General features: G+C 47.1%; 1 protein-coding gene across 1 annotated transcript in view; it reads right to left on the reverse strand.

The window, feature by feature from the left end:
• Positions 1-549: 549 nt before the first annotated feature.
• Positions 550-22,877, reverse strand: part of LOC135826584 (CUB and sushi domain-containing protein 1-like) — a 162,850-nt gene continuing 140,522 nt past the window's right edge. Inside the window, exons 12-13 of the mRNA XM_065339188.1 lie at positions 14,835-15,032; positions 550-761 (exon numbers count right to left, since the gene is read on the reverse strand). Of these exons, the coding sequence (XP_065195260.1) occupies positions 550-761; positions 14,835-15,032 (410 nt within the window). The remainder of the gene's footprint in view (positions 762-14,834; positions 15,033-22,877) is intronic.

Genomic DNA, 22,877 nt, shown 5'->3' on the forward strand with positions numbered 1-22,877 from the left:
CAAAATGCTATTTGATTAACCCTTTGCGGTGCATCAGTCATTAAAGTCTGATATGTTTTGCGTACTGTAAAACTGCCGTAAGGCTGTGTTTACATGAGAAATTTCAACCCGAGTCGAGTTCAGCCCGGGTTGAAAGTCTGCACGATAGACAAAATAGGGGAGCGTTTACATGAAGACATTTGACCCGGGTCGAACTCAACCCGGGTTGAAACACCTCATGGAAACACAGCCCAACTCCATTGTTCTAGTCCTGTTGCAAATATCGAAATTTGTAGATCGAAGAGGAAGCTCCAAGCTTTCCAATGGTGTAATCGCTTTTGCGATAGGAGAAACGATGACCTATGAACGACGGAGATTATTTGTGCAAAGATACAAAGCATTGGTGGGAGGACACCAGGGAGCTACAATGTAGATGAGAGGTCGTTGAATGTCTCAGTACTCCTTGTTCATTTTGCGCCATTTTGTCCCATTCGCTGAGTGTATATGATTTGGTTACTTTGGTGGACAGCTAGTCATCATTCGTAACATTTTGTCCTTCTCCTTTTTACCTTAACAAATCTTACGTTTGCATTTAGGCATTTCCGGATCCCACACGCCATTATTTCCGCACTGAAAGGTTCCTTTCATGACCCTTTGGTTTCGACCAGTTACATAGTACCCGGTGTTGCAATATATATGAACAGTTTGTTGAAAGGTAACATTTACTCCTGGTCGTGACACATTCCAAGCCTCGTTGTTAGCGGGTGCTTCACAAGTATTTGCTGCACAAAACATATCGAACAGGGGAAACAATTCTGCAGAGAACTTTTCAGAGAATACCGGCAGAAATGGACTACAGTTAACTTCGCTAATAACGACTGCGGATATAACGACAATTCGGGAATAACGACAGAATTTCCATGCCCAGAGCAAAGTCCCATCCAACTGTAGTACATACAATGATACTTCGGGTATAACGACACTTCGTTAATAAGGACACTTTTCTGATGCCCCGCCGAGTGTCGTTATAAGCGAAGTTGACTGTATTTGTGAATCTACAAACCAATGATTAAAACAATTGAAGCCGACATAATAGTACCATGATGGACTAATCCAATCAAATATGACTGTGTAGAATAGACTTCTCCCTCCCTTGGAGACTCCCTCGATTTGCAAGGCTAAGACCTGTAGACAATATATTAGGCCCCATTCACACTACTTGAAAAAGTGCGTTATAGACCATTTTTCAGGCAATTCTCCTTGGCAACCTGGGTAATTTGGCGCGAAAGTATAAAAGTTACCTAAAAGGTTTCCGCAACTCCGGTACCCCTGTACAAGGCAACTTTTTCTTTCAAGCAGAAGTCGACAGCTTGCAGCAAACTGTATTTTTCTTCCAGCGTACCAGTATTTCAAGTAAATTAGTTCAATATGCCGAAGGTTTTGTTCACGGATGATCTGGAGTGTCGTTTCATTGAGCTGTGGGGAGAGCACCAGAGAACAAAAAGTGGCACGATGATGAAGCGATCTGTCGCACAGCGTCAGATCGCTTCCAAACTGAATGATTACGTCCAGCACCTTGGTATCAAGGATGTCGTATTCACGGCGGCGAGTGTCCACAGCAAGGTGGAAAACTTGAAAACAAAGGCCCGAGATCTCTACAAGAGATATAGGAAGAACACGGAAACCGGTTCTCCTTTTGGCAACCCTGGCCAAGATTCTGCCTACGACATGCAGAGTGTTTTTGTCACATGGACTAATTTCAAGTCGTGGCACAGTACGTTCAAGCGTGTTCCTGGCTACGGGTCTCTGCAGAGTATTGACTTCCCAACAGTAGTGGTAAGCTCTGGCGACATTGCTAGCCTGACAGTCAGTACACCGTCAGCGCAGTCCCAGGCAAACTCAAACGTTGCATCAGTGCCGCGTGCCAGCAGCAGCAGCAGTCCATCAATGTCAGTGTCACCACTAGCTTCCACCCCTACAACGGTGAGGGCAGGTACCCGGCCAGCACTGACAGTGGGTAGTGATGATGACTCTAGAATGCTTGAATGCTGTAGACGACATGCAAGACAAGACCAACGCCAACAAAACGACCAGCAACATACACTACGGACGAAGAAGACGACAGCGATGACGATGATGATGGTGACATAGTAGATGTCTTGCAGGCTGAGAACAGACAGCACGTACAACAGCCACAGCAGCAGCCCCAGCAGCAGCCCCAGCAGAAGCCACATCAGCACCAGCAGCAACAGCTCAAGAAGAAGAAAAAGAAGGTCGAGAAGAAGGGAGGTGCTGCTACGCACGCAGGCAACAGCAGCAGAGGCGATTGTCACTGCCATCACTGACTCCCAGAAGGAGCCACAGCAGAACCACCAAACATTCCTATCGACTATCATCAACCAGCACCAGACCATGATGCAGCAGCATCACGCTCACACACAAGCCTTGGTTCAGGGACAAATGGACTTCCAGGCACAGCTGTCTCAGAAGTATTTGAAAGATTGAAAGGTCACTGCTATAGCACGCTTCGCTTCTCGATATTCCCTGGGATATTTTTTGTTGTGTATTCCTTCTTTTTGAGATCAATTCTCAAGGTATGAATAGTCTTCACTCAATGCATTGCATGCTATCAGACTAAATCACAACATATTATGTATATGTAGAAATCATGCACTGAGTGCATATTGCATGATAGTCCTGAATATTCTACAACACCTCTGGTACATTGATGCCAGTCCTGAAGATGAATAAATACAGCTGCAATCAAAACTACACGCTGCAGCAATTTATGGTGTGTGCACATATGCAGCGAGGGCTAACCCTTGGCGGATTATGCCGGCATAATATTTGGCATAATCTTGGGATTTCGTCAAAAACTTATGCTCCGGCATAATATATATATTATATTTATTACAATATATATATAAAAGTAAGGGGAGGGGAAAAGAAAGAGTAGCAAAATGAACAGCAACAACAACTCCGTAAAGAAAGATAATGTAAAATAAAAACAGTGAAAACACAGAGACGCAAAGGACATGTGGATAATGAGCTATTTATGTAGTTGGGGTGGCTGTTTTGCCCGTCGGGGCCGGGGAGGTGGCGGTCGGGGCTGGGTTCCGCGGGGCGCGGGAATGGTGAGCACTCACCAGGGCTCATGGCTCACGCGCTTCGGCGGATCTTGGCTTCTGTCGCCGGTTTTCCGATGCCTTGGCGGGTGTGGTAGTCACCCCCTTGCCTGGCGTGAGTGATTCCCACAACACAATCCCCATCAACATTTTTACCACCCTAGGTCACAATTTGATATGTAACAATGCAGCACAAATCCGTACTGATGTGTTCCCAGAAAGTCGCGCTGTTTCTCTACCCTGGCTATGCTCTATACTCTCAACATCTTTTTCCTCTTATAATCACGCTGATTTTGTCATCCCTTTTCCTCGCGCTACTGAAATGTACCTCCATCACCTTTTGCCCCCTTCTCCCCTTCTCCGTATATATATTCTAGTGATTGTTAGTCTTGGTCATATGCTGTCTGATGAAGTGTTCTGACACGAAACTCGGAGTTACAGCGGAATGAGACTTGTTTGATTCATTGCTGTGTAATATTTGTATGTCGTAGTAAATAAGGGGCGGCACGGATCTTAAACAGGCGGAGTGAGGCCAGATCCTTAACTTCTCTGGGTAGAGTGAGCCAAACAGAATAAGCAATAAAGAGAGGGGAGCGCAAAAGAGTGGAGGAGTTACACTTAGGATGTAAGAGCGAGTTTCTAGTTCTTAGAGAAGAGAACCAATTGAAACACATGAGATGAGGTGGGCACAGCTCAAACTTAATAGAATGGACTAGAGAAGCCGGGTGTGCACTGCGTCCATGTGATAACGGGGTTGTGTGAGCGATTTTATAAAGGGCGGATGATGAGAGCATGCGGGGTTGACGGAGGAGAATTTTAAGGATTTTCTATACGGATTCGAACGTGTAAGGTCGGCATAATCTTTCGGTTTAGACAAAAATTATGCTTAGGGCATAATACAGCTTTGTCAAAAAACTATGCTCCGACATAATGATGGATTCCAACGTGTGAGGTTGGCATAATCTTTCGGTTTAGACAAAAATCAGGCTTAGGGCATACTACAGCTTTGTCAGAAAGCCCTGGGGCCGCGTGTGTGTATGCTTGGTTTCTCAATCCTCTGTGTACAGCGAGAATACATAGTGGAGCCTGTTGTAGTAGTACAGTAGTCTGCACTGTGCACGTATCCCGTACGCACGTGCCCTCACTATGCACGCACGAATACACCTTTTATGTGCTTCTTTATACACGAATTTTGATGAGAAATAAAGGGTTCTTCTTGACAACACAGCATGGTGGCAGCGGCGGGTTTGCTTTCTTTCGGTTTGTACTTCCCCATTGGTGCTTGGACGCAGCCTTTTTATGCCGGGAAAGAGCCGCAAGAAGGGAAAATCCTCGCGCGTTCCAGTCATGAGCTCGCCCCCGCCGGGATGGATACAACCTCCGCAAGCGCCGGAGCTACGTCGTCGTCTGATGAGCAGCTCGCGAAGCTCATAGCTCTACTCTCGCAGCAACAGCTCCAGCAACAACAGCAGCAGGCCCAGCTCTCGAAGGCGTTGTTGCAACAACTAGCACAGGTGTCTGCACCAACCGCCCCCGTGTCAACCAGCAATGCAACTTTTCCCAAATTGCGGAGTTTGGACGACGAGGACGATGCAGAACAATGGTTTATTGCCACTGAACGTCTCCTCAACGGCCACCAGGTTGATCGCTCTCGCCATGGGTTCTTCTTGACAACACAACAGAACCGAGCATAATTCAGCATAATTCAGCATATTTGTTGGCAAAATTGTGGCATAATCAAAAGCATAATTTGACAATTGGCCGAGCATAGTCCGCCAATGTCTAGCGAGAGTTTCACGAATTACAGCAGCAGCAGGGGAAGAATAGACCAACCCCGAAAAGATTGTCTGGGTTCGTGAAAGGGGGCACGCGTGCAAGCCAGCTCGTGTGGAGTGCATCGTTTTGTATTCAGTTTGTGTGTTTCAGCTCATGGCGGAGGAGAGAGAGACCTTTGCTCGCCGAGCTGAAGCTAAAGGATTTAGAGTTGGTGGACAAGCCGTTGATTATCCACTCTCATTGTAATATCAAACAAGTATTCTTTCTAGACCAAAGAGTGGTATATTTGATAAAATTTAATAACGATAGAAATATTTACAATACTTCTCCAGACGTTTCGTTAGTGGATAAAGAATGGAGGGCTTTGGGTGGTGGCACGGGTTAATAGGGAGTGATTGTGGTGAGATGAGGTGAGAACGTGAAGGTGGGAAATACATGTATCTAAGTTAATGGTGAAGGTTAGGTGCGGGTCGATACAGGTGGGAAGGGGGTACACCCTTCGGGTAAAAGTGTAGGTTTGTAGAAGGTGTTGGTGTGCGTAGAAGGTGGAGTGGCGTAATGGAAGTGTCGGGTTGATAAATGTGGGAGAGAGTCTAGGTAGGGTGTTGATCAGCAATAGGTGTTGGTGTATGTGGTGGGTACAATGTTCAGCGCCGCGCACTTTATGCTATCAGCCCTGGGGCACACCTACCCATCCTGGCCATCCGCCGCACTGTTGCCTGGCTTGCCTGCCTGTACAAGCTGCACTACTTGCCTGGTCCTCCGCAGCTGCTCTCTGTGTTGCCACCGCGCCACATCACCTCTACCAACCCCAGAACTCGCAGCGAGCACGGTGCTGTCGGTGCTGGCCATGACCACCAGCTGCTACACCAGCTGCCTGCATCTGCCCCGCTGGCCCTGAAGCGCTCGTTCCCACACTGCAGCATCAGCGATTGGAATTCCCTCCCTGCCGCTCTCCTATCCCAGCCTCTCCACAGCAAGAGAATGCAATCATTCAAAACGAATGTTTACCGCCATCTTCGCAGCACAAACTGGCGCTGGGCAGTCGATTCCCTATGAATAGTATGATGCTAAGACAGTTTCTCTCCCGCAATTGCTCGTGTTAAGCCTTGTGTTTTTGCATCTTTCTTAACTGTACAGCTCTATCTTCTTCTTCTTTTTTCATTGTTTTTGGTGCGTGCTTTTGACCGTGACGCCGAGACCTCAGGTCGGCAGAGTCATCAATGCCCCACTTTCACTGCTGCGTCTCGGTGCAGCGCCTGCTCATTAGTTGTCACTTTTGTCCTAGTCTCTGTACCATTATTATTATTATTATTATTATTATTATTATTATTATTATTATTTGCCTCTCCGCGTTTGCATCAGGGTGCGTTACTACAAAAATCAACAAATCGACATAATACACATCCACCCCTAGCATTCGCTCAGGCCGCTCAGCAAGTCAAAAGAAAATAAGGACAAGAGAAAGCGAGGGAAGGGTCACAGAGCAGCGGGGTCGAAGGCAGGAAAAAAGAAACAGAAGGCAAAGGATATTGAAGAAATATATCAGATTGTCCATTGAATTCACCATACATCATGTCATGTTCCGTTTGGGCAAATCCGGGCATTCCTCTGCAGGCTCAGGTGCGGAAAAGCTGCCGCCATACTGCTCTGTCCTCTGCCAGGTCCCTGATGTGTGAGAGATCTTTATCCGTCTGCAGCTTCATTCCCTTTGTTGCGAGGTCTGTTCTCAGTATTGTTGGGAGTGTGGAAGGCGGCCGGCGACGGAATTTTTTCTCGTCCTTTGTTTGCCGGAAGTATGATGTCATGGCCATTTGTTCTGGGGACTCCTTGTCCAGTCTGCAGATGTGACCGAGTAGTCGCATCCGAGCAGCTTTAACTAGGACAGTTAGGGGCTGTGTCTCTGTTCTGCGGTGGAGGTCATCGTTGCTGATTATCTGTGAGTAGCGGATACCCACAACAACTCTCAGGTGTCTCCGATATGTCGAGTAAAGAGTACACAGCTGAGAGTCTGAGAGGCCCCATGTGCCTGCGTTGTACATCAGCAGAGGCTTGATGAAGGCTTCGTAGAGCCTCACCCGTAGCTTTTCGGAGACCAGATGTCCGCGTGACCACAATGGCCACATCTTGTTGAATGTGCCCGAAGCAATCTGGATTCGGCGTGCGACATGCTCTTTGTCTCCAATAAGGGATCCAAGCTTGCGTGTGCGCCTCCACTCTTCCTCCACTCGGTCCCTCTTCCTCTTGATAGTAGTGCGTTCTGTTTTGGCTTGGTTAACTTTCAGGTCCCAGTCTGCGAGGCAGTCGCCAACAATAGGTAGGATCGAGTCCTGGTGCTCAGAACTGGTGCTGACGAAGTCCACATCATCGGCATAACCTAGGGACGGCGGCAGGTTGAGGGTGATGTCTAGATTAGGTCGATGTGGAATACAGGAGAAAACATGGCGCAGTGCAGTCTCGAGGTAGATGATGAATAACACGGGTGACAGCGAGTCACCTTGTGGGGTGCCAGATGTTGTTGCAAATGGTCGGCTTTGGGTATTTTTGATGCGTGCTGATAGTGTTGTATCTCAAACCAGGAGCTGGACCAGGCGCACCTCATCTGACTCCAGGAATGACCGCAACACGTTGACGAGTTTCCGGCGACTAATAGTGTCAAAGGCGCGAGACATATCAATACCCAGAATACTTATACTGGACTGCAGGTGCTGGCAGCGTGCAGCGATCCATCGATGAGCCCATACTACATCTGTAGTGCTTCTATTCGGTCTGAACCCACTCTGCATTTGCGATACATAAGCTTGAACTCGGGGGGTTATTCGTGCTAGAACCACTAAAGAAAGTACCTTGCGCAGGGCATTGAGCAGAACAATGGGTCTCAGACTACTTCCCGGGCCTCTTGGTTTTCCTGGCTTCTGCAGCGGGATTAACTCGCCACTGCCAAGTGTCAGGTGTTGTCCTGTCTCAACGCACATGGTGTACAGTTCGGCAAGATATGTGAAAAGGCTGTCAGGCGCATACTTGAATAGTTCTGCTGGGAGTTTGTCTGGCCCAGGTGACTTGTTGTTCTTTAGCCGTGCTGCTGCTGTCCTCACTTCGATCGTCGCGATTGGCTTTTCCATTTCGCCCATGTTATAGTCAGCCATGCTCAGTCTCTCTTGGTCGCTATTTGAGAGAGCAGCGTACCATTGTATTTCCTTATTCTTTTCGAGCTGGTTATGTGAACATAGTAAAAAAATCATCGATCAGCATGAACTCGGGTGCGTAGCCGCTATGACTGCACAAACTCTGGCCTTGGCGGCATCGCCATGTTTTCGAAATAATGGTCAACTCTTTTTTAATTTGTATGGTCGTGGTGAGCCCTGATGCATCGATGGTGCCCAAGTAATCTTTCAATTATTTTGGCGCGAACGCCTCCGTGGATTTCCTCCAATCTTGGCACGTGTAGTCCACATGGTCAGGCCAATTCAATGACGTCTTCAAAAGGGGACTTTCCTTGTTAGATCTTGCCAGGTACCAGCCGACGTTCTACGAAATCTAGCTGACGATCGTCCATTTTTGAGCTGGAAGAAAGTGCCTCGGAAAACCTGTGGACGACGTCGCGAACAGTGTAATAATCGATGAATGTATTCGTAGTAACCTTTGTGGCCATTACCCAGCGTCATAGAGGGAAGCTTCGAAGTAGCTTGGCTCTAGCTGGTCTTCTTCCTCAGACACATCTTCGCCATTCCGTCCTTCTTTTCCATCCTGATTTACTTTCGATTTTTTTCGGGTGAGGATGGTCACGGCTTGTCGGCCGCGTTAGATGTGCACGTGATGACCTGCGCTGTGATGACACTTGAGTCTTTCTCCCTCCCCCAGGGGACCAACCACGGTCAGTTTCTGGACCCTACCAGAAGTGAAAGAGAGTGATAAATTTTGAAAGGATTGGGAGAACTTCAAATTCAAAGGACCAATTGGGTAAGAGAACTGACTGAAAAGAGAAAAAATCGCCAGACCCACCAGGACTCGAACCCGGGACCTTGCTTGTCATGAGCAATGCTCTAACCACTGAGCTATGGGATCGGGCTGAACCTAGAAGGCACTGACAAGTTGTTCACTCCAAAGGCAGCTCACAACACTTGCCAACCATACTGATGGCACTTGGGTCTTTCTCCCTCCCCCAGGGGACCAACCACGAACAGTTTCTGGACCCTACAACCCATACATGTGCAGAGTGAAAGCGGGGGCAAAGAAAACGGGAAACGTACACGAGGTGCGTAGGGAGAGGGGAGGTTCACAACCTTTTGGATGCACGTGCGTATCTCCCCCAGTGTTGTTCCAAGCGACCTCGTACTTGCTCGTGAATCTTCAACTTTCTCCACAAACGTGACCGCGTGTATGGGTCAAGAACTGTACCTTCTTGATGACACGACCACCCGTTTTAGATTTTTCACCCTAGACGTAGACGTGAACGGGAGTCAGAGAACGTAGTGTGATGACGGCGGATAGAAACAAAATGAAATTGAGCCAAAACGCGCTGTCCTCAAATCGTTATCAAGGCTGGATTTGGGACGGGCTGGCCTGGGGCAAGGGAGGGAAGTAACACGCTAGTTGGAGCTGGCGAGCTCATGAACGCTGCTTGTGTACGTGTTTAAATATTTCCCACACGACCGGACCGACGCGGTTTCCATGACCGCGTCCCGTTTCCAATCGTTTTCACGGCTTACACGAGCACAAACACGATATGAAAATTTGTCAAAACACTTTAAAATGTGTTTTCTTTATTTTTATTTTTTCTTGGGAGTTTACCCTCTTTTACGGGCAAACAAAACACAAGCTACCATGGCGGACGATTGGAAATGAACTCACGTAATGAAAACATTTTATCCCGTCGTAAACTGCGCGAGGCGATTGAGATGCGTGATGCTAAGCCCCATGTGAACATACGCACCGGATGGGATTTGTTGTGAATTTTCTCAGCTTCCACTGCTGCTACTTCAATATCACTGAATATAATACGAGGCGGGTCACTCAAATCCATTCTGTTCCTGTTGCCTCGTCGCGTCCCTGGTGGTAACAGTTTGGCATGGAAGTTTAACTTCATAGTGCATTGGCGCATGGGCCTCCGTGCTCCCCTCCTGTAATGTGCTAGAATTAACACCATAATTATTTGGCATGTACCCTCAGTTCGTAGAGCACAACGGCGCGCTCTTCTTCTCCGTGATGTGCACAGTTGCACCTTCTCTCCCCCCTCTGTATAGAGGTGACATAACTCGCATCATTATTTTATTTTTTGGCGCTACACTACGCGTAACGCCATTTACAGAGCACAATGTGCGCTACATTCTGCTGCTTCTCCTCCGTGATGTGCTAGGTGCGCCTCTTCTCTCTCTCTGTCCTCCCCCTTCTGCATACTAGGTGACATAATTCGCATCTTTTTGGCGCTACACTCTGCGTATATACTGCTCTTGTGTGGCTTCCACGGTATTCATTGTTATTACCTGACGATGGCCAAGTGCCGAAACGCTGTAAAAATAACGGAACTGGTTCGGATGTGATGTGCAGCGCTATGGGAATGGGTGTGAATTCTTTTCGAATTCTTTTCATTTTTTAATATACCGGGTATATCGATAGACTTCTCGTGTGCTCAGGATGGCAGTTGTGAGTCAGTCACGTGAGTATTCAAGTCGGCAAGAAAACCGCGAGCTCCCATGTAGGGAGCAACACACTCTTCCCCTACTATCGCCGAAGTCGCACCAACAATCTTTTTCACGGGTAAATTTTGACAAACATATTCACAAAACATTCAAGATGAAGTGATCAGGGAGCGAGAGAAACTCATACTATGCTCAAGTCCGCCGCCTTAGCCTCCACATCTGCCAGAGAATCACCTCATCCTTAGGAAGCTGGCAAACTTTGCGAGCGGCACGCAGACATGTAATGCTCGAAACACAACAGGACGAAAGCCAGCCTGCAGCGAAGGTGGGCAATCAGCATAGAATACGCCTCCCTCCCACACAGAGACTGGAGTTGTGCGAACCGGCTCACCAATGCAGCAGCATCCTTGCCGCATCCGCAGTGGAAGAGAGGACAAATGGGAGAATAGTGGACCGCTCCCCTTCTCGGACTTTCCGATCTTACTGACGCCGTTTTTCTTGCCCGTGGTGCTGTTAGCAGGCGGGAGAGAGGAGGCGCGGTTCGAAGACGCATAACCCCTGGCCTGGCTTTGGAGCTACCTGGCCAGTCGTCAACAGCAAGTTGTATGTCGCCGCAACCCCCTCGGGGGAACAGTATCCTGCCAACCGTGGTGTCTCTCAGGGTTCTGAACTTGGTCCGCTCCTGTTCACCCTAAAAACCCGCCCTCTTCCAACATGCCTGGCTTTCTCCACCAGCCAACTCTATGCCGATGATACAAATGTCTATGCTGCACACAAGAGTGCCTATGCAGCAATTGAAATGCTTGCGAAAGACTTGCACTCAGGATGCGTTTACACGACGACGATTGAAAACGATTTGCGTTTACACGACAACGAAGTACGACCTAAACGGAACGAAGTCGTTACGTTTACTACTATCGTTCACACGACAACACCCGAAAACGATACCTAAACGGAACGGAATGGAAACGCACTTCAAAGGGTTTGAAACGTTTTCAAAACGTTTTCAAAACGTTTTCGTTCTCGTGTAAACGGCGAAAACAGTGAAAGCGATTGGAAACGGAGCGCGGTCATGGAAACCATTGCGCCCGGGACTATATTTCGCGGGAAATACGCGACCTTTGTGACCACTAGCGCGTACGAACTCGAACTAACGTGTTACTTCCTGCACTTGCGCCAAGACACCACATGCTAACTCCAGCCTGATCACCCACTTCCGTTTCCGTGTAAACGGTTCAAAACATTTTGCCGTTCTCGTGTAAACGGTTTGAAAACGATTCGAGGCCAGCCCGTTTTCGTTCCGTTTCGTTTCATCTCCGTGTAAACGCATCCTCAGTCAGCGACTTGTGCACTCCATAGAACTCACTTTAAACCCGGCAAAGACTCAGTATCTTGTTCTGCGGAAGCCCACGCAGGCATCCCGTCAGTTGCGATTCTGTGGCACTGTGCTTGAACACTCATCTTGTGCTAAGTATCTTGGCATCATTATTGATGAGCACTTGACATTCCGTCAGCAAGTTGATGCACTCGGAAAGAAGGTCAGTGCAAAAGTGAATGCATTTCAGCGCTGCCACACCATGTTGACCAATGCAGCCAGGCGCACATTTTATCTCACTTTCGTCCAGTCTACACTGGAATATGCAAGCAATGGTTATGTGCACAGTCTGCGACAACATGAATATGATTATGTCAGCAGCACCTCTCGCCCTTCATTGTGTACTGTATTTGGCTACCCACCCACCGCAGATGTTCAGTGTATTCTGTCTCGAAACAACCGTACACCTATCACTATTCGTTTCCCTTAAACCATAATATTATAATCTTGTATTCACACTAGTCAGAACAACAGATGGCTTGATCAGTCACAACTTAAAGTTTCACTTATCAGGTGATATAGTCTTGTATTCAGATGCGTTCATTCTTCTGCCAGTTCATTTCTGTGCTGCCTTTTCTGCCTTCGTGCCAATTCTGAGGCTCGTAGCCGCACCTACACAGAGTCTCAAGTCTCGCTTGGACCTGTACTGCCACGAGTCTCCTCTCGATTTGGTTATTCCTCTCTTTCATTTTTAGCCACTGACTGCGGGAACTCAGTTCCGGCATCGGTCCGCCTTAGAATACAATACGGGTTGAACACCCGTACATCAATAAATGTGTCCCTGAACCGACTCTCTCCTCCCCTCCCCCCCCCCCAAACTCCACTGGCCACCAAATCCAAATGAGCTTGATCCTACGTTGTTGCTGACGGGAGCTGGCCAGAGATGTGGCTCCACGGCGACGCTGTGGGGGCCACCCTTCAGAGTGCTTGCTAGTATGTGCCACACAAAAATTGGGAGTTGAGAGCTGGTGTACGTTTTTCGAGCTCCGTCTGGTGAACGTTTGTCAGCTGATTCGACATGCCTGGGGAGGGTCCGAACCCAACAGGAACTCTCCAGCAACATAAGGTAGCGGACCATGACGGGTAGGATCCCTGGAGACGGATATCAGCCACCGAGCTGAAAGCAAATACAGTTACTTTTCCTGCCGTGAACGACACCAGACTTAATTGCTACACGCAGTGTCTGGGGAAGCATGGTATTCAAGCCGAAAAAATCCTTTCTCTGCAGGGAAGCACTGGCTGTCAGTGCTGATTAACTTTTGCTGACCGGGTTTGCCAGCATGGTTTTGTTATTAATGGAAGCCATATCATCCCAAGATCTGTCCTCGAACACAACATTCAACTCCAAATACACAACAGGATTGAGCACAATAATGCCACAGTCATTCAAGACAAAGGTCTACCGACACCTGAGAGACAGCAACTGGTACTGGGCAACAGATTCCCTGTAATTGTTCGAGCTCATCGCTCGCCGAACCCGCGTACCTGGCCTTGCTCAGAGTGCTCAGCTGTGTTTTGCTTACATGTACATGGTACTTCAGGCCAAACACTGATAATTCACAATCTCTCTTTATCTTGTTTTTATTTTGCTAAACACCAAACCGGCACTTTTACCCATTCTACTTCCCCATAGCTAGATCTAGCTTCGCTTTACATTTCTGTTTCTTTTTCCTGGTGCGTGCTTGTTGCATTGAAGCCAAGACCCCTGGTACCTCACCATCACTGCTGCCCAGTGCAGCCCCTGCTCAGTGGCTGTTTGTTTTTGTCCACATAATTATTTATTTTAAGAGTTGGGTTTGTGAATAAAGGTAAAAAATGTGCCAGATTGATTGTTGATGCTGTTGTGATCTCCGCACTTTCTCAGTGCCCCACCATCAGGTCTGGGAAATAGCCTAGTTAGGGCATCGGAGGTTTCCTTGGAAATCAAGTACGGGACGCGTCTGCAAGCGTCATATTTTTTCTGCACAAAGTGATAATGGATTTGTAAGCACCGTGCATCAAAAAAATAAGCAAATTTCTTTGCCTTGCATGTCCAATGCGGAAAAACCTGCTGAGTTGCGGAGATTCTGTGCATGCGGAGATGGGAGTAATAGGACTCCTTGAGATATCCAGTGAAAACAAATTCACTTTCATGTGCCGATTTCTCAAAAAGTGAAGAAAATAGATCGCTTGGAACGAATTTATCACATTTTGTCGTGGTTTATTGAGCCGAGGCAATGAAGAAGAGCGGTATCCAGACGCGGCGCTCTAAGCGTAGAGTTAGTGTTACTCCTGGACACTACTCTTGCCCTAACCCTTTCCATTCGGATTGGGAAAGCTCTTCCTCGTCCGCCATGGACACGACAACGAAGAGGGCTGTTCTGGACGTCCTCTTCAGTATTGCTGGACGTACTGTTTCCTCGATCTGCAGAGGGTGCAGAGCTGTGGCCGACTGCAAGCCGGAAGTCGTCCAGCACGAGCTGTATGCACCACCAAGGACGTCCGCAGACTCGCTCAAGGTTCCATCTCCAAGTGAGGTACCTGCCCCACCTAGTCCACTCCCAGAAAACAAACCTGTAGGGTGTGGGGACTGTGAGGAACTAAGGGATTTGGTGGAGAATTTGCAGAAGGAGGTTGAGGGGTTGCGGGAAGAGAACGTGTTGCTATTTTAAAGCGAGTGGCGATGTGTGCATCGCACGAGCAAGCGCAAAGACACGAATTCGGGTGGAGTTAGGAAAAATGGTTTATTTTTTAGAAGTTGACGACGTTGCCGACAGTAAGGTATTGGGATTATTTTTTTCGTGTAAATTGATGCTGTTTTGCAACATCTTTTTGGATACAAAACAAACATTTATTAAAATCTTCTACCAAGTTGGCATGTTGCCTGGTAATTTCTGGGGAATTCAAGCTCTTCATAGCTCGTATAAAACTATTGTCTCCACATAGATCATTAATTCTTACGTGAACATGTAGGATTCGTGGGTGACCATATTCCATTAGCTCCACATTGAAGTTGTCCTCGTGTTACGGTCTGATGTTCACCAGTAACATAATACCCGCTTCCACATGTGTACTCAATGTTTTGCTGATACTTGACTGGGGCTTCCGATGATGATACAGTCCATCTAGTGGTACGTCTCGGAACTGCACACGTTTGACCTATAGAAAGCATGTACAAGTAAATGGTCAGGAAAAAATGGATAATTATAACATGTCTACAGCTAATTCGTACCCCTGCTTAACGACATCATCTCTAATTTGAAAGTCCCTTTCCATAGCTTCAACTTCAGTTTACTGTAAAACCGGAAAATCTAACGACCAAAAAGTTTAACGTTTTTGTAATGTTGGCAGGATTACGTGCAGAGAGTTTAACGATGGTTACCTGGCCGCCCACCTGTGTGCGCATCTTTACACATACATCTAGCGATAACTTCTTTTTTTCAAATAACGAAAAATAATTGGTCGTTAAAAAAGTTAGACTTTGTGAGCCGTTAGAGCCCTTAGGCCGATTCCACACCACACCAAATCCTGTCAAAAAGGCAATTTTTCAGGCACTTTTCTGGCAAGTTGCCATGGCGATCACTTTGAGAAACGCGCGAAGGTGAAAAGTTGTTTAAATTCTTTATTCTCACGATGGTACCATCGCCAATAAGAGATAAATTTTATGAGAAGGTGAGATTGTGGGTTAAACAGTTGGAAAGTGATTTACATCACTTTGAACTTTACAAGTATGGGAGAGGGTGAGCGCTGCAGGAGCAGATTGAGTTAATCAGCAGTGAGCAGATTTCTTGTTTGAAAGCAGGTCGGGAGGAGACGTCACGAATGCAAGCAGGGAGGGCATTGTAGTATTCTAGGGACTCGTACAGTGGGGAGTCTTTACAGCGATCGGTTCTGGAGGGTGGGAGGTGCCAAGTGCGTGCGTGTCGAAGGCTGTACTGGGTCGTAACTTGAGCGGGGGTGTTGAGCAAGCGTATGTGTTGTGGGGCATATTGGTATTTTATGGAGTGAGCAAAAAGGGTGAGCTTCACTTTGCGGCGAGAGAACATTGTCGGCCATTTGAGCCGATGGAGCAGTGTTGAATGATCCAGAGGAGTGTAGAGGGGGAGACGGAGGCAGATTCTGGCCGCCTTGCGCTGGATTCGCTCAAGACGGTCAAGGGCTGCGATTGAGAGCGGGGTGACAGCAATGCATGCATATTCAATTATAGGCAGGATATACGTTTTGTAAATGAGAAAGAGTGATTTAGTGTGTAGAGTTGATTTGAGCCTAAAGAGAATATTAAAAGATTTTACGGCTTTCTTCAGCACAAAGTCAAGGTGGGCTGAACATCTTAGGTCGTGCTGAAAGATGATGCCGGGGTGACGATGTTGTGTTACTGTTTCTAGTAGGGTTTGGCCAAGTTTTATTTCGGGTAGTCGTGGTGGGGGTCGGTTAGCATGGTAGAACGGGAGGATGACGGTTTTCGTTTTATTGACTAGCAGGTGCCAGCGCTCTAGCCATTCTGCTGCGGCATCGACGCTTCTTTGTAGCGCAGCCTCACACTCAATGTAGCTGCCTGCAATGGCAATTAGTGCGGTGTCGTCCGCGAACTGGCTACACGAGGTTGTAGCATTTTCACAGGCAGTGGGCAGGTCAATGGTGTACGCCAGGAACAGAAGTGGTCCCAGGACCGAGCCCTGGGGCACTCCCGCTGGTATTGGTATTATTATTATTATTATTATTATTATTATGAAATGACCCAAAGGCAATGTGCCTATCGAGGGGTTCATTTGATTGAAAGAACAGTAGATGTAGATGTAGGTACAAAGAAAAGTAGGGATTGATGAGGAGAGAAATGGGGAAAATCAACTGCAAGGTGGCGGAATTCCGTTGATTGCATAAGCATGGTCAGCTGTAAATTTCCTGAGAGCAGCTTTGAACTTATAGAGCGAGGCTTCCGATGTTAGACTGAGGAGTAAACAGTTCCATAGAATAGCAGTTCGGAACATGAAGAGAGACTTAGACAATGATTTAAATTTGGGAAGAATGATTTTATTTGGTCGTCGCTCACTATTCGTAATCCTGAAATGGAAATCAGCAAGGTAACCACGATGATGGAAAACATATCTGTGAAAGGTAGTGAGACTGATGATTTGACGACGATAGGCTAGTGACTCTAGGGCGCATTTAGAATTTAAGACAGATTTGGAAGAAGTGTAATCAAATGCAATTTTTTCCTTTTTCAGTAGAGCTCTAGCAAACCTTGCCTGTAATTGATCAAGAGTGGTCATGGGTTTCTTATTAGATCCAAACGACCACACCGTACAGCTATATTCGATCACAGGTCTTACGAACCCTTTGTACAGTATGATCATTGCCGAAGGCGTAAGTTGCTGGGACATTATTGACAGTAAACCACCTATATGAAGGCGGATGTTGTGCCTTCAACCTGCACCCGCTGTCTGCGTCCTGTCAAGTAGGCTTCGAGCCAATTGTGAGCCTTGCCGTCGACACCGTAGTGGCTCAGCTTTTTCAGCAAGCCTTGATGCCATACACGATCAAAGGCTTTACTGAGATCGAAGAAACACGTTACAACATGCTTTCCCGCATCCCTAGTTGTGGATATCTGGTGGACGATCCGTGCGAGTTGCAGTTCGGTCCCGTCTTGTTTCCTGAAGCCGGATTGGTTGGAGGGTAAGTGCGGTACTATGTGATTGTACAGACGAGAGTGGACTATTTTTTTTTGGGTCGGTAGTTGGTGGGATGGGAGGGGTTGCCCGACTTGGGGATGGGTTTAATAGTTGCGTCTTTCCAATCCTGTGGTATTTCTCCGGTTCTGAAGGACAGATTGTAGAGACTAGTGAGAGATGGGGAGATTTCCTTTGCAGTTTCTTTCAGGAGCCGAGTTGGGATGTTGTCAAAGCCTGGGCTCTTGTTGTTGTTGTTGTTTGTTTATTTAGAGTCCAAGAACAAACAGGAAAATTTGCCTAATTACATGATATCGACTAAAAAGGAGAATAAAGTATAAAGGGCCAATGAAGGTAATGATACTGAGTAAAGTGGGTAATAAAGTATGACATTGTAAAAGCCAGTTAGGCCAGTAAAGGAAATGATAATACAGCGGGCAGTGGCATTACTGAAAAGCAGCATGTGCTGGGAGGGATCGCATGAATCGGTGGTACTGTGGGATTTTCCTGATGTCGGGCTGGAGCCTGTTCCACAATGATACACATTGGAGTGAGGCAGAATGTGTGAAAGAGGATGTCTTAGTGACTGGAAATTTAAGTGCTCGATTTCCCTGACTACGTGTAGCACGGCCGGCATTAAGAGGTCTGAACATATCGGTAAGCAATGTGCTGCATTTACCCTGAAGGCAGCGCCAAGTGTTGCCAAGGAGCTTGTGGCAGAACATAACTTCTAGCGAGTGCAAGCGCAATTGGCAATACAGCGGCGCAGATGGGGATGCAAATGGAGCGTTGTAAACACAGCGGACTGCGCGCTTGAGTAGACGCTCCAGGCGCTCGAGCTGATGTGAGGTGAGGCCAGCAGAGAAACAGTTGCTAGCATACAGGAAGTCAGGAAGGATCAGGGACTTCAGGTACGTGATGCGGCACGGGAGGGGCATGCAGCGCCTGTTTCTAAACAGGACAGCTATTTTACAGGCAGCTCGCTTGGCGATCTGGTTGACCATTGTGGTCCACTTGAGATCTTGGTCAATGTGGACACCAAGATACTTTGCGGATTCTACTTGTGCCAGATGAACTCCAGAGCACATAACGCTGACACGAGGATTCACAGAACGATGGGCAGGGATGAATAAAATCTGGGTTTTACTCTAGTTTAGTACCAGGTTCCTGCTGGCAAGCCATCTGGCCAGGTGTGTAACTGCAGAAGACATACTGCGTTCCAGCTGATGTTTGCTTGTTGTCTACAAAGCAACACCAGCACTCTTTTTCAAGGCAACTTTTTACATTTTCAGGACACTTTTCTGACTTTTCTTCAGCCTTTCGATTTTTTCTGAATTTGTTTCCTGTCGTATCTTTCAGTTGTGGTGAGTTGTGAGCTGTAAACAATGCCTAGGGTCATGTTTAGCCAGGAGATTGAGGGCAGGCTGATTGAGCTTTGGAACGGACATTTGAGGCGACCTCCGGGCGGTACAGGTCGCAGTAGCTACTCCGGAGGAGATCGCCATCAAGCTGAATTAGTTTGCTGAACAGCTCCGGGAGGAGGCAATCTATACTGCGTCGATCGTCCATTCCAAAATCGACAACATGAAAACGAAGGCGAAAGGACTGTACGAGACATACACAAAGAAAACTGCCACCGGAATGCCTGTTGGCGAGGTTGACGAATAGTCGACCTATGATCTGGAATCCGCCTACACAGCGTGTTCAAATTTCAAGAATTGGCCCGCGAAAATGGGTGATATTTGAGGATTTGGACCAACAAAGAGCCTCTCCACCACCGCCGTTGCTAGATCAAGCATAGGAAAGCCTCACAGACTAACCTTAAAAGCAAAGTCCCGTGATCGACACTTGTAGGTGTGAATGCAGCTTAACTTTATAAGCCACTTTATGCCTTCAATGCAGCTGCAGGCCATGCTGATGTCTACGCGAACAAGCACATAATAATAATAATTATGCCTTCAAGGCAAACCACTTTCGGCGTAGTGTGGAATCGGCCCTACACACTATGTACATGTAAAACGCAACTAACTTGAGCATACATGTACGTTACGTATGCACCAACCTGATCAAGTGCAGTTGCACACTGACAAGTGATCTGCTTTTTACGTATTCGTTGCCATGGTAGCCTTGTGGTGGGGGGAAATTCAACAAGAAAATGTAGTGCAGTTCGGATGAAAAGTTCTGCTGTCAGAACGAGTGCGGTGTGTGCTTCTTCGATTTCGTTCCGCATCATCGATTATCGATCTTTTAGTGGATTACCTTCCCGTTGAAGTCCACATCAAAACCGATTGACTTTCCATACTTGTTGAGCTCCTCCGCAATTTTTTTTCTTTTTGGGATCGCTTCATCATACTGCCGCTCTTCCTTTTTTTGATATATCGCCCACAGCTTCATGAGCTTCGCCTCAATTTCTTCTGTGAAGTGGATTTTCGGCATCGTGTCACGCTCAGCAAGCCAACAATATCGAGTCTACTACGGCTTGAACAACACGAGTTCAAGTACGAGAATTTTAGAAGCACGCGAAATTGAAACATGGAAATCCACACAGCACCAAACAGCATAAACAAAAACAAGAAGTTGAAGTCTGAAAGCGCGGGAAGGCATAAAAGCTAAAAAGCAGCCTTCTACACCCGTCCGAGATCTGAGTAAAACGTTTACGCAACTTTTTAGATTTCGCGCCATATGACGTCAATCGACATGGCAACTTTTACAGGAACGCAACAAAAAGCGGTTTTCTACGTACAGTGTAGTGTGTAAGGGCCCTTAGACGTTTCGGTTTTACCGTATTAATTTTAATGATGCAGACCTCCCTTCGTACTAGTGAGTTTGTGTGTGTCGTGTGTGCACACAGTGAGGGCCGCGTCTCACTACCCTGTGTGGTTTCACAGGAAGCGCGAGTTTCGAAGACTGAAGAAAGGAAAGATCTCTGTTGGGATCACAGCTACACCACAGTCCATTGGTTGGAGCATCGCTGACCTCAAGCGAATGTCCCTGGTTGGGGTCCGGATTGACGGTACTGGACCACCGCAGTGTGGTCCAATACCCCCTTGGTCTATACTACTTAGGCTGTGTTTACATGAGAAATTTCAACCCGGGTCGAGTTCACCCCGGGTTGAAAGTCTGTACGATAGACAAAAGAGGTGAGCGTTTACATGAAGACAGTTGACCCGGGTCAAATACTCATATGCCGCTAAAAGTCCACTTCTACAGTCCTGTATGGTCACGTGAATCCGTTCGCGCGAAATTTGCATCTGCAGTGCTGTTCAAACCTGTCCTTTGACCAACACATCAACAATGTCGTCCGGAAAGCCTCACGGAAGATCGGTGTACTGCGCCGATCTTTCCGCCAGATGAACCTGTTTGCCCGCCGTACTTTCGTTGTCGGTGTTATTCAGCCTAATCTAGAATATGCTCTCCCTGTATACCACTCCTTTATATCCGTTAAAAATAGAAACAAGCTAGCCTCACTCCAGCGACGCGCTGTACGAGTTGCTTGTGGCGCATCACCCCAAGCTAATATCACGCCACTTCTTCACCACCCCAATGCTTCCTCTTTCCAATACCGATCAGTATTTTTGTTCCTTGTATTCATTTTCCACTGTTACTGTATTAAGCCGGCTGTTTGCTTGCAGTCCCTCTTTCCCATCTGTACGTCTACCCGAACTACTCGCGGCTCAACAACTCATAACATGAGTATCAATCGCTATAGATCTATGTCTGGCTTTCTGTCCTTTTCAAGTAAATCGGCTCTTGTTTGGAATTATTTTACAAGACAACCTGAAGTCATGCACTACTATCGCAGATTTTCGCGTCAAATTGGCTATTTGGCTAAAAGACAGCTTAACTCTTAATCCTTGTAGTGATTTGCTTTCAAGCAATTTGCATAATCATTAAATTGATGTTGCTGTTTTTTTTTTGATTTTTTTCTTTCTTTTTGGTTTCCCGTTCTCGGGGCCTTCTCTTCGGTACTCTTTGTAGTTGTACTTCTGTACTGTTGAGCTATCCGAATTCAAATAAGCACTAAAAAAACCTGGCGCGAGTACGCACAGAAGTACGCTTGTACGATTTTCTTGACCCGGGTTGATTTCAACCGTTCCCTGGGGGGGGGGGGGGGGGGGTGGGAGGGTTGAAATCAACCCGGGGCGAAATTTCAACCCGGGTCAAGTGCAATGCGTCATGTAAACACGCCATTCATTTTGTGAATATGGCGTGTTGAAATCTGACCCGAGTCGAACTCAACACGGGTTGTTTGTTTGTTTGTTTCCTTTATTTGAATTCGTTTAGAGCACAGGCAATTCTGCCTTCTCACCAGAGGAAAAACCTCCGGTTTCTGCTAAGAACGAATATAATATTAGGAGAGAAGGAAATATTAAAAAGAATCATAACAATCATGATAATTCCAAAGCACAAAGTTTGTATATAATTCAAATGGGTGTGTGTATGTGTAAGCATGCAGTGAAGAAAACACCGAGAAAACATGCAGTAATGTGTAGGGATGCCGAGCAAGGTGGTTACAAATTACAATTAATTCTGTTCAGAGCCAGTTTAAAGGCAACCGCCGCACTGTGGAGGCGAATATCGCTGGGAAGGGAATTCCAAAGAGTGCTTCCCACAAATGTCAATGACTGACGACCGGAAGGTCCAGGAAGGAAAGGCACTTGCAGTAGCCGCTGCTCCTGTCCTCGAGTAATTCGGCGATCATCCCGGGATGCTTGGCCTGTGTTAGCCATCAACTGAAAGTAGGTGCAGAAAAGAGGACTTGCAAGATCATGTAGGCAACGGAAAAACAAAAAATAAAACCTTGTAGTTAAAAATGTGAGTTAGGGATCGAATAGATAAGCGCACGAGGAGGGGGGCTGTGGATGCACGGCTGGAGAGTCGGAAAATTGCACGAATTCCGGATTTGCTGGATTTGATTAAACGACTCTGCAGCTGCTGTGTCAGCGACGGGAAGAATGCATTGGATGCGTACGTTAGTCGTGCTTGCACAATGCCAATGTACCAAAGTCTGCGGGCTCTTATGGGCAGAGATCGCCCATGGCGCCATAGCTGGCTGATGGCGACTGACGCCTTCTGCACAACACTGGAGACATGGGGCTGCCAGGATAGCTGGTCATCAATGGTTACGCCAAGGTATTTGGCAGTGGAGGTAACAGTTAAGGCTTGATCCTTACATTTCACGACTGGTATGTCGCCAGTGAGTCCCCGAGGTTGAATTACCATGACTTGGGTTTTGCCGGTATTCAGCAGAAGCCCAATTTCGGAGAGCTAGTCAGACAGACGTGTCACAGCCGTAGTCAACGTCTTGCAAACAGTGTCCAGATCTGAATCAGAATAA

The sequence above is a fragment of the Sycon ciliatum genome, chromosome 10 (genome assembly GCF_964019385.1).
Source record: "Sycon ciliatum chromosome 10, ocSycCili1.1, whole genome shotgun sequence".
NCBI lineage: Eukaryota > Metazoa > Porifera > Calcarea > Leucosolenida > Sycettidae > Sycon > Sycon ciliatum.